The sequence below is a fragment of the Drosophila willistoni genome, chromosome 3R (genome assembly GCF_018902025.1).
Source record: "Drosophila willistoni isolate 14030-0811.24 chromosome 3R, UCI_dwil_1.1, whole genome shotgun sequence".
In the NCBI taxonomy this organism is placed as follows: domain Eukaryota; kingdom Metazoa; phylum Arthropoda; class Insecta; order Diptera; family Drosophilidae; genus Drosophila; species Drosophila willistoni.
Window position 1 is genome coordinate 6,929,790 of NC_061086.1, and position 12,754 is coordinate 6,942,543.

The 12,754-nt window shown below is 37.5% G+C and overlaps 1 protein-coding gene across 16 annotated transcripts in view; it reads right to left on the bottom strand.

Moving 5' to 3' along the window:
* LOC6650182 (protein lap4) overlaps positions 1–9,124 on the bottom strand; it is a 67,229-nt gene extending 58,105 nt beyond the window's left edge. For 15 of the 16 annotated variants that reach the window (XM_023180609.2, XM_023180616.2, XM_023180604.2 and 12 more), the window contains exon 1: positions 8,744–9,124. In XM_023180609.2, coding sequence (XP_023036377.1) covers positions 8,744–8,905 — 162 coding nt within the window. In that variant the 5' untranslated portion in view covers positions 8,906–9,124. The remainder of the gene's footprint in view (positions 1–8,743) is intronic. The other variant, XM_023180614.2, reaches the window with a different exon arrangement.
* Positions 9,125–12,754: the final 3,630 nt, after the last annotated feature.

Sequence of the window (12,754 nt, forward strand, 5' to 3'; positions counted from 1 at the left end):
GTGTGCCAAATTTGATTGCATAAGGTAAAAAAATTCGGGAGATAATCAAGTTTTTCAAATTACGGGGGCGGAGAAGGGCGTGGAAAAATTTTTATACATACATAATGTGTGCATTTACTAAGCGAATATACATACCAAATATGGTGTCTCTAGCTGGAATAGTTTTTGAGATAAACGCTTTTTTTAAATTGCGGGGGCGGAAAAACGCGTGGCAAAAATTTGAAATAAACTTGATCACTCTACATACTACACGAGTCTACATACCAAATTTGGTGGCTCTAGCTCTTACAGTCTCCGAGATCTAGGTGTTCATACGGACAGACGGACGGACGGACAGACGGACGGACGGACAGACGGACGGACAGACGGACGGACAGACGGACGGACATGGCTAGATCGACTCGGTTGTTGATCCTGATCAAGAATATATATACTTTGTGGGGTCGGAGATGTTTCCTTCTGCCTGTTACATACATTTTGGCGACTTTAATATACCATTTCACCCTATGGGTGTATGGTATAAACAGGACAAGGCATGACGACAATAAAAACGAATGCAAAAATTGTAAACTTTTTGCCCCCTCCTCCCCAATATCCTCCCAAAAGCCACACTAGAAAGCAAACCAACCCACGCGGCATTACGGAGCAGGAGGCGAAGGAGGGCATCATGACTGAGGTTTCAGTTTATTGTATCTTTCCCTAGCCTCACAGTCTTCCTCTCTCTCTCTCTCTCTCTCTTCTTTGCCGTGACCATAAATTACCGGCCGGCCGGCACATTGCACATTTTGTACGTAGAGAGTACTACTACACACTACCCGTTTGTCTGGCACTCGAGTTCTCACACACACACACACACACACACATGGACTCAAGCTAGACCCAACTCACTCACTAGCTCGCTCACTCACTCACGCGACAGGCACTCGCTCAGTCTGTCAGCACACTTTTACTATTGTATCTAGTTGAAGCAGGCGCACAGCAAGTGCCAGATAGACGACAGTCAACTAGCTTGAATGCTTTTAGCCCGGCCAACGTATTGGCATTGAGTTTATATGGAAATTTTGTATGCCTCTGTGTGTATGTGTGTGTGAGTTTGTGACTTTGTGTGTGCCATGCCAGAGAAGGGCAACAGATGCAGGCCTTTAGATACATATACTCACGCACACACTTACGGAGAGAATCTGCATCTCTCAGATACATATCGAAAGAAGCTTGTTATTAAATTAAGCTATTTACCTAGAATGGAAATAGATATTTCCATGGCGATGGCGATATGGATAGTGGGAAATTCAGTTTTGCAGTGGCTTTTTAAAGCAATAGTGAAATATTATTGACGAAATAAATAGCCAAATTATCTAATGGATGATTTCAATCATTTATATATAATACTTATTCTTTATTTGATTCTTAATTTTTTTACGATTTTGTGTTTGTGATTTCGATCAAATTACTCAAAATTAAATATCTTTATTGAAGAAAATATAAATGAAATGTAAGAATTGCATATTAATACACAAGTACTATATACATATATCTATTCTGACGTTTATTATTCAATATCGTTATTATGTTCTTATACCATCTTTTGTTAATATTGTTAATTTTTTAAATAAATCAAGTTCATGTTCACTTTTTATTAGAATGTTGGTCGTTGTTCGTCTTTTTAAGTTGATTTTAGTGAAAATTGAAATTTTAATTCATTTAACCAGCATGCTGGGGATAAAGCCATGCCAGGAAAATAGGAAAAGTGCACCAACACAAGTAAGAAAACAATTCAATTAACTTGGTAAAAAGGCAATTTTCAACCAATTTGCCTTGGCTAAAAGCATAGTTAATAGATTGAAATAGACCAAAAGGAAAGTGATGCAAGGCCAAGATACATTTGTATATCCGCTACAATGCAGTCTCAGTATGTGTGCGTGTGTGTTTGTGTAGGTGTCTGCACTGAACCGTGACATGTATGTAAATAAAAAAAGAGCAACTCATGCAGTGCGCTTCGTTAATTTCGAGCAATTTTTGTTGTTGTATCGCAGTATCTGCAAGTGTAATCAGCAACAAACAGGCGGTCCAAGTAGTAGTAGTAGTACAGTCTAAAATGTATCTTATTGTCGTCGCACTCACTCTCCATATCTCTGACTTGTGTGTGCATGTGGCAAATGACTGGGAGCCCAGCAAAACCAAGGCACAGGCGACCGACGAAAAAACGAGTTCTAGATACGTGTATCTGGTTGAACGCATCGCGTCGCATCACCTCCATCTCCTTGGCGAGCGACCGACCAGCTGAGCTAGAACAAGCAGTGGCAATTATGTGGAGAAGGAGACGAACCGGATGAGCTTTAGCAGCAGCAGCAGCAGCAGCATACACTCACGTGTATTGTATGTATCTACATATTAAGAAAAAAAAAAAACAGCGGCTGTTGCAGTATTTCCACGGAACACAAACAAGCTTATGCAGTTTCGAGTGGCATCCATTCTCATCTTCTTAACCAACCAAACCAAAGCAAAGCAAAGGCAATGGCAAAGAGGAGACTGCAGCTTACTCTGCACATCTGAGCGCCTGTTCAAATCTGTACATCTTCATTTTTCTATCGACGCACACAAACACGACGCATCTGTCTGCAGATCCTGCTCCCTCTCCGTCTGCAAATCTCATTGCAAATGGCTTTGGCTGTTTGTTTGTTTGTTCTTGGTTGTTGTTGTTGGTGTGTGTGTTTTTTTTTTGTGCATTTGTCATGTTAACAACTTTCTTTATAGCTCGCTTCTTGCAGCGAAGATGCAGCCACCGGATAACAGAGATAAATAACAACAAACAAACAAAAAAAAAATGCTACATGACAACGGCGTTTATTATTCAACTGCAAGCAAAATTTAGTATCTTTCAGATACAAACAATATAGAGAATGCCAATGTCTCTTTTCGCAATAAGATGCACTTCAGATTACATTTTAAAATGTTTTAGTTTAGGCAATAGTAATGAATCTGCCAAAACATTGCAAGTCTAATTGATCCTTTGGGGGGACCAAATGGTTTTTCATTTTTTGCATGTTACGTAACGAAATCGGTTTTAAGTTCAAAAAAATATATCTGTTTTTATTAACAAATAAATTCATTAAAATTACTCCAACGACTTAATAAATCTATTTTATTCATTATTAATTTATTTATATTTTATCTATGCAACTGTACTTCGTAATCAATAAATATTGCACTTGCAACTCAAAAACAACAACAATTTATCAAGTTCTCCTCTTTTTTGTTGTTGTTGCCTGTTAATGTGAATGTAAATGCCAGTATAAACAATTAACTGGGGAACATTTATTTATAGGCTAGAAGAGGAGAACCGGTTTTGAATGGTCTCCCCATATCGAATAGAATATAAACAAGCCACAAAGTAGACGAGAGCAGAGCAGAGCAGAGTGGAAATATCTACAGCAGATACAGATATGTATATAGTATAAAATATATATGTATATGTGTTTGCTGCCTCGCTCTGTTTGGCTGTGTGTGACAAATTGAAATTGTTTCAAGTAAATAACATTTAGAGTTTGTTTTTTCTTCTTTTTTTAAGAGACGACGACATAAACCACAAGATATATGACCAGCCGACGAACCGAAAAGTTTTAAATCGAAGCAACTACTAGCTTTAGTTAGATTATGTATGTAGTGGAGCTTAGTTCAACTAACTTGTGTTTAGGTGCCGCCATTTTGAGATTCTTTGGTTGTTGTTAGTTTTTATTTTTTTTCATAGCTGCTAAATGATGTCATTGCCATTGCTTTATTTGGTTTTAATTTTGTTGCTGTTGTTATTGTTTTTTTTTTTGGGTTTTTGGTTTTGTGTTCAATAGTCAGACGCCCCCTCCCCACCTTCAATACCCGACACCTAAAAGGCACCTGCAATAATAATAAACAGCGCAACGCAACGTTTCGAATTGCGAAAGTCAAGACGAAAGTGAGTGCTGGAGGAGATGGAGGAGGAGAAGCAGCTCCTCCTCAGCAGGGGCCCAAAGGCAATGCCAGGCGATAAGGTGATTACCTCCTTGCTATCTTATCTTACTGCGAAGAGCGTGACTAATTGGCCCAAATGAATGGGCTACCAGTGTATGAATGAGGCGGTGGTTATTTGGTCGGTTGATGTTGTCCAATACATTTGTGTGTGTGTGTGTGTGTGTGTGTGTGTGTGTGAGAGTGGAAAGAAGTCAATTTCTTGCTTCAGTAGAAAACGTACCGAAAAAAAAGAAACAAAATTCCACAAAATGTGCTCTTGAGGTAGGTTCTACCACTTAAATATGCTCTGTTTTATTCACTTTCAGTTCGTATCAAAAATGTAAAATGCAAAATTAATACAAGAAAACAAAAGACACACAGAAGTGAATTGTTGCTTAAGAACCAGCGATTAATATTAACCAGTTTCATATCAATATCAGTATTTAATTATGGTCAAATTTTCTGCTTTTCCAAAACTTTTCCAAAAGAATCGTAAAGATTACGATTCCTTGGCTTACGAGGCGCTCTATTCTGAACATGAATCTATGGGTGAAAACAATTTAGCAAACTGTATAAGATTTCAATAGCCAACTGCTTTTAATTATTTAACTTAGTGTAATTCGATTTTTATACCCTTGCAAAAAGGGTATATTAATTTTGGTCAGAAGTGTGCAACGCATAGAAGGAAGCATCTACGACCATATAAAGTATATATATTCTTGATCAGCATGACGAGACGAGTTCATATAGCCATGTCCGTCCCTCCGTCCGTCCGTCCGTCCGTCCGTCCGTCTGTCCGTCTGTCCGTCCGTCTGGATCAACGCAAACTCCTCGTAGACCGTAAGAGCTACAGAGCTGAAATTTTGCATGTAGGCTTGTATATACTGCAGGCGTTGTATATCTCGGATTCAGCCGGATCGGATCACTATATCATATAGCTCCCATACAAATGGCAAAGTCACGAACAGTGACTTTTCATAATAACTTCGTTATTTTCCGAGCTATTGTCGTGAAATTTAATATTGGTGAGTTAGTTACATATATAAACGACTATGCCAAATTTGATCAAGATCGGGTGACTATATCATATAGCTCCCATAGGAACGATCGGTCGAAAACAGTGACTTTTGTCAATAACTTCGTTATTTTTAAAGTGATTGCTTTCAAATTAAATATTTGTTAGTTTTATATATCTATTAATGTCTGTGCCGAATTTGATAAAGATCGGGTAACTATATCATATAGCTCCCATAGGAACGATCGGTGGAAAACAGGGACTTTGATCAATATCGTCGTTATTTGCTATGCTAAGATTGTAGGCCGTTCTTTCGGAAACAGCTTTTTTAGATAAAACGTTTTTCCACTTTAATGGCTATAGGCAAGGAAAGAGTTACCAAAAAAATTGCAAGGGTATACAAACTTTGACGCGGTCGAAGTTAGCCCCGGCCCTCTGGTTAAAGGTAGTTTTTTACACAAATCCCTTATTATACCCTTGCAAAAAGGGTATATTAATTTTGGTCAAAAGTGTGCAACGCATAGAAGGAGGCATCTCCGACCATATAAAGTATATATATTCTTGATCAGCACGACGAGACGAGTTCAAATAGCCATGTCCGTCCGTCCGTCCGTCCGTCTGGATCAACGCGAACTCCTCCTAGACTGTAAGAGCTACAGAGTTGAAATTTTGCATGTAGACTTGTATATACTGCAGGCGTTGTATATCTCGGATTCAGCCGGATCGGACCACTATATCATATAGCTCCCATACAAACCACAAAGTCACGAACAGTGACTTTTCTTAATAACTTCGTTATTTTCTGAACTATTGTCGTGAGATTTAATATTGGTGAGTTAATTACACATATAAACGACTATGCCAAATTTGATCAAGATCGGGTGACTATATCATATAGCTCCCATAGGAACTATCTTTCGAAAACTGTGACTTTGGTCAATAATTTCGTTACTTTTGACGCGATTGCTTTTAAATTAAACATTTGTTAGTTTAATATATCTGTTAATGACTGTGCCAAATTTGATAAAGATCGGGTAACTATATCATATAGCTCCCATAGGAACGATCGATGGAAAACAGTGACTTTGATCAATATCTTCGTTATTTCCTATGCTAAGATTGTAGGCCGTTCTTTCGGACACATTAGCCCTTTTAGCTTAAGCGTTTTTCCACTTTGATGGCTATAGGTAAGGAAAAAGTTACCAAAAATGTTGCAAGGGTATACAAACTTTGACGCGGTCGAAGTTAGCCCCGGCCCTCTGGTTTTCTTTGATTTGCATTATATTCCCATTAAGTTTCTTTTTAAGATTTCCAAGAAAAATCAAGTGGAAATAAGCTTATAATGTGATTTTTTTCTATTAGATCTAATTCAGCATAATCTTGATTTTGCTTTCCGTTTCTTTTTGTACATTTTCATACCTATCACTTGTCTATCTCTCTATTTGTGTGTTTTTTTTTTGTATAGAAGTTCATTTCTAGAACTTTGAGGCAAAAATATTTCAATTGTCAGGGCAAACACAAACAAGAATAGGGGCAGAAGCAGCAGATTGCTGAACGAGTTAAGAGCGATTCAATTGAAACTGAGTTCAGTTTGTAGATAGAAAAAAAGGTAGGAAGGTATGTAGGTAGGTAGGGTACGGTACATAACTGGCCGTTGATGGTTATTGTGTTGCTGTGACAACGCGGAAATTGTGTGCCGCCTCTCTCTCTCTCTCGCAGCAGTCTAAAAGGGTTGACGACCAGACCAAACCAGACCCAGACCAAAAGCTACAGCAGCAGCAACAACAACAACAACAATCACATCCGATGCTGTCAGTCGTTTAGTCTCGTTTTGGAATTCAAACGAACTCCAAAGTTAAACTCAATGTGGGGAACATCATCATTATGGCTTGTCCATTGTTGTTGCTCTTATACGTTGTTGTTGTTGTCAATGAGGTTGCTACTGCTGTTGCTGCTGCTGCAAGCAACATGTTGTTGTCCATGGAACATTGTGGTACATTGCTCTAATAAAACTCGCCTTGCTTTTATTGATGTTAAAAAGGAAAATGCATTTGCATTAGCAGTTCTGATTAGTGAGTGCGGTTAACCGCGAAAAAGGGAAATCTAATGAAAACCGCACAAGCTTATGACAAGAAGACGAACGATGTAAAAGAAACAACATATTTTCATTTCCATGGCAAGAAAACGTTAATGCAATCAACAAATTACCCCAACCAACCAACTAACTAACTAACCAGACCCAAACACACACTTGTTGCTATGTCAACGATTTAATTTTCGCCCCTATTCCAGTTTCGTCTTGTATAATATATACCTTATATGTATGTAACAAGTTTGCATTACTTCCACGACTTTTCGACTAGATTGTTAACATCTGATATTATTTTCGGTCACTTCTTTCTCATAAATCTTAACAATTGTTTAAAGATGTCTTTTCAATTTGTTTTTTGCTGTTAATTAGTTAAGTTATGTGACCCAATTGTCTCTCGGTGTTTGTGTGTGGCGGGTTGCTTTTGATGTTCTTTAAGCTGCAAGTTGCGTAATTATGGATTGAATTATGCATTCATGGCACAAACAGGCAAAGTTGGTGCTGCGGCTGCGGCTGCTGCTGGTTGCTTCTTTTATACTTTATCTTGCATTAATTAAAGACTTCCGCTCGGACTAGTCGCCTGGTCAGCCGGCTAGCTCGTCTTCTCGATGGCGTCTTTTGTTATAATTATTGTCTTGGTTATGGCGCGCCATGCAACGGTTTAGAGAAAATATGAACGGGTCAGCGTCCATTGGAATGCAAAACCGCCCCTTGCACGGGCCCTTCCCCATCCCCTAACAAACCCAAAGGAGTTGTGAAACGATTCTCTTGAGGGTAACTGCAGTAAATAGATGAGTCCAAGAAAAAGCAATTTACTTAAGTTATGAAAACTTAACGATCTAGAAAATAAAACCCAACGGATTAAAAATATGTATTTACGTGTGTTGGAGTGGGCAATAATTATGTATGTGTATTTAAATTAAATTAATCTTTAATTTGTATACAGTTGATTAGTCTTGAGAGTAAGGGAGAGCATAGAATCACGTAGTTTTCTTATCTTTACAGATTATCAAAATAATCTACATTAGAAACGTAACTGATGGCAAGGTAAAAATTGCCATAACAATAACAGTTGTTGCTATTAATAAAAGCTAAACAATAGTTTGTTTGTGTCTTAAATTTCTGGGAAAATTATTGATTGTCTGATTTTGTCTCCATTTTCCAATGATTCTAAGAAACAACAAAAAATAAATAACAATAATAACAAAAAAAGAGAATAAATTGTACATTTTTTTTAGCTCACGGTACATTAATATTATTAGTAACTCTCAATTTCAATTAACGCCTATGCTTTATTCATTTGCCAGAGGGAAAATTCCTTACATTTTGGCGCTAGTTACTCTTACTCTCAAATTTCGGTCTTTTCTCTGGGCACAGTTTGACCTATGACATTTTCAAATCACCCCCGCCAACATACACACACACCATACCATACCAACACACCACGCACAAGCCTTGGAATATTTTTAGATATTATTTTGTTGTAGTAAATACACTTTGATATGGTCGCATTAGCTACACTATCTGACTTGAATAATTTTAAAAGGCAAAGTTCGGTTACAACCGAAATATAAATTGAAAAGTTAATGTAGGTAATCACAGTCAATGGAAGGGTATTTAATGTCCGGTTTGTTTCGTTTATTAATGTTACTAACCTTTGGCAAATCGCGTATATGATTTGCATCCAAAAAGAGCTCCTCGAGGGTACGCGAATAGCGTAATATCTCCTCAGGCACTTGGGGCAGGGAACAGTGACGTTTGTCCACAAATTCCACCTGCCGATTGCAGCCTTTAAAGATTGGAATGCACTTGAACATGATGATAATGATGATGAAGAAGAATGATGATTGCTTGGTTGTTTTTCTTCTTCTTCAGCTTCGATTTGGTCGAGGTCGTTTAGAGATTTGGTTGTTATTTGTTGTTGTTGGTTACTTTATTTTTTAAATTTACAACAACACACAGACACTAAAAACTATTTGCCGCATGTGGCAGATAGAGAGACACACACATACACTTGTTGTTGTCGTTATGGTTGTTGTTATTTTTGCTTTTTGCATACACTTGTTTTTGCACTTTTAACTTTTGTCGGCCCACATTTTGCCTGCAATTTGAATTAAATTTTTTTTCATTTTTTTATTTGTTAATCACCTGCCAAGCAAAATGAAACAATGCAAAGAAAGCAAAGCAAGAACAGAAGTTCGAGGGCAAAGAAGAAAATGAAATTGTAATAAGAGAAAATAATGAATAATAATAAATTCTAATTGGCACTTGTGTGTTCTCTGTTTGGCGTTTTCCTGATTAGCGGAGTAATGTTTGAAGGGACCGGAAGGGGATGGCCACAGAGACGTAGGCGCCATGTTGGTTCACAATTTTGGGGACTTAGTACATACATTTGTAAGGAATGGTAAGAACCTCTTTGCAAACACAGATTTAAATTCTCTCTTAGGCTTGATGAATCGGTATTATTGTACAGAATAATTTATTTTAATTTTATTTTATTATTATAACCACACACACTGTTTGATTCACAGGGACTGATTTATGATTCATTACCTGAACTCAATCTGATTCATTGTTAGGTCAAAAGTACTCAAACGCCTATCAACAATATGCACACTTGAAAATAGAATCTTTTGATGAATAACAATTTAAATATTGAAATCTTGTTCATGTACTGAAATCGATTACAACTCTAAGAATAAATTGCCCGATTGTTGATCCCTTTTTCCTTTTTTTACTTTGGTGTACGACCATGATGCGGTGATGCGGGGAAACGTTTATATGTACATTTCATCACGTAGTTGGCAACGCGACGCATTTGTTGCTTCTGCTGCTGCTGCCAACAACAACAATGACAACTTGGCCGCTGCTTACGAATAGGCTTAGAATGAGAGAATTTGTAAAAGACGAAACGAGCTCGAGCTCCACTTGAGTAGAAAAACTTAAAAAAAAAGAGGAAAATTATTATTAACGCAGCCGAGAACAGCGACACACCCAACAAACACACACACAAATACATTCTCACGCATACACACACACATTTAAAGCCGGGCCATTGAAATTCTTTTGTATATTGTTAATTTTTTTTTGGTGCCACTGTGCAAAGCGGCGTTTGGGCTTGGAATTTACACACACACAGACAGCAAGAGCTACAGACACACACACAAGAGGAACAACAAAAAATAGCTTGGTCATGGGAGGCTTGAAAGTTGCTTAGTTTTCATGTTTTTCTTCTCCTCCGTTTCCACCTTCTTCTTCTTGTTTTTAGCACGTTTTTTTGTTTTTGGTTTCTGCAAGAAAATGCTGGTCAAGAGTCGCTGTTGCTTCAATGCCAATATTTACTGTACAGGCAAACAGAAAAAAATAACACGAAAGAAAATGAAAAATAACAACGCGTACACACACGCAACACACACACACACACATGGACACGCGGCGCACCGCTTGTCACATACACACACATTCACGCACACAGAGAAAACAAAACGACCACAGACAAGGCGAAAGGACAAGGCAAAAATACCATGCAAATAATTAATAACTAATTGATTTCTCGCTTATTTCACATGCGTGGCAAATAATTATAACTCTGATTAACTGTAATAAATTTTTGTCATGCGGATATTTTTTTCTGTAATATTTTTTAATGGCGAAGGAGACGCGCCATTTCGGCCACATTGATTTTTTTAAAATTTTTTTCCGCTTTTTTTCTCTCTATTTATTGCACAAATTTCACGCTCGATTATTAATTTTTTGTTAATGTTTATGCCTTTTAAAAATTAATTTTCAACCGCCGTCCGACCGCACAACCGCTTACCTTAAAAACAAAAACAACAATAAACAATAACAAAAAAATTCGCCGCTAACAGAAAAAACAAACACCCCCTATTAGCGAGAATTCGCCTCACTTTATACGCTGTGAGAAACGGGTGCTATTTAAAGCCACGCATAAAGTTTACCAACTCCTGCGGGCTCATCCTGACGACGTACAGCCAGTCCTTTACGCAGAAGCCTGTTCCAATGCTTGGAATGAAATATTGGTAGTAAACTTCAAAAAGCGTGTTTTCTACGGTCTCTTTCTCGAAGGGCTTCCGTCTGTGAGGGACTGGCTGGTATCTTTTACAGACATACTCTCCGTAGTCCCACCAGAACGGGATGTTGCGCTGTTTAAGGTCCCCAAGTCGGAGGCATATGGTCAGCCAGATGCCCTTCATGAAGAAGGAGCTGTGTGCCGAGGTGGGCATAGTGCACTTTTTGGTGAACGAGGTGGCAATTGGCCTAGATTGTAAATAGTAGATTAGTTTTAAAAATTTGTAATTATTAAAACTAATGTTTTAATTTATTTTTTCTATTATTAATAATATTTGTAAGTAGATTAGTTCTAAGTTAGTTTTAATTCATTTTGTATTTCTAATGTAAATATATAAATAATATATTATAATAATGTAAATATAAATATATAAAAAAAAACATACCTGTAAATATAAAATATTTTTCTCTCAGTGCAGAACAACGAAAAATCCGACGCGAATTCGCTCGACTCACAAATGAAACAACAACCACAAGGCCCGAATTCGCCCGAAATGTACTATTTTTGCCCGAAAAATCGCGTGAGTAAAACGCTCGAGCCCGAACCACATCGAACTCCTTGCAACCACCTCGAACATCGAGCAATTGATGCCAACATCATACCGATGATGCCAACTCCAACATTTTACCATTACACCTCTTCAATTCGCTCGGATTGAAATTCGCCGTATAAAATTGAAGCGAACTCGAACATCGAAAAAATAAGTTAGAATAAGCTAAAAATTAAAAAAAAGGAGCTGAAAAATAAGCTAAATATAAAAACACTTGATGTATAACTTTGACCCTACATTCTTGTTTAAAAACCCCCCTTTGTTCCTTCTTAGGGTCATCAATGATACTTTTTAATTTAATATACAAAAATTGGTATATAAATTTAGTTTATTATGTTTTAGTTATTCCCAATCAGTACACAATTGAAGCGTTTGTGATGATTAGATTGATGATTGATTGTATTTTCGGGTTGGTCATAATAGGCTCCATTGCTGATCGATTTCGGCTTAATAATGGCAGTTGATTTTGAGTCTTCTTGACGCTATTGCTCGCGTTTTCTGCGTGAAGCCTCTTTTCTCATCGAGGAAAAGCAATTTTAACAGCTTTTATGCCACGTTTTTCAAATACTCTCATCGACATGTCTCAACTGCGGATGCAGACTTTGATATATTTACATAAATGGTAAATCCGCTAATACCGGGTATGTCTAGCATACCTACATATATACATATGTATATGAAAATAGGTCATTCGGCACGTTTGCAGGAGAATATACCAATCATTTGGTCACAAGTGTCAACACCTTCTTGTTTTATTGTTGTATCATGATTATGATCGGTTTTTTTTAATCTTCAAGACTGACGTCCTTCATGTGGGGCTGTGTGGGAAACCCGGTTTTTGCAAGCGCAATTATCCTCTGATGTTTTCAACTTATTTGTGTCTATTTACCTATCGATTTGAATTGATAGATTCCTATAACTCGGTTGTTTGGAGGTCGGTTCTGTATGCTAATAAACTTTCCCATCTTTGGAGACCAAGTCTGGATTATCCTTACATTCGTGCTCGATTTGTGACTCTTCCAAGTC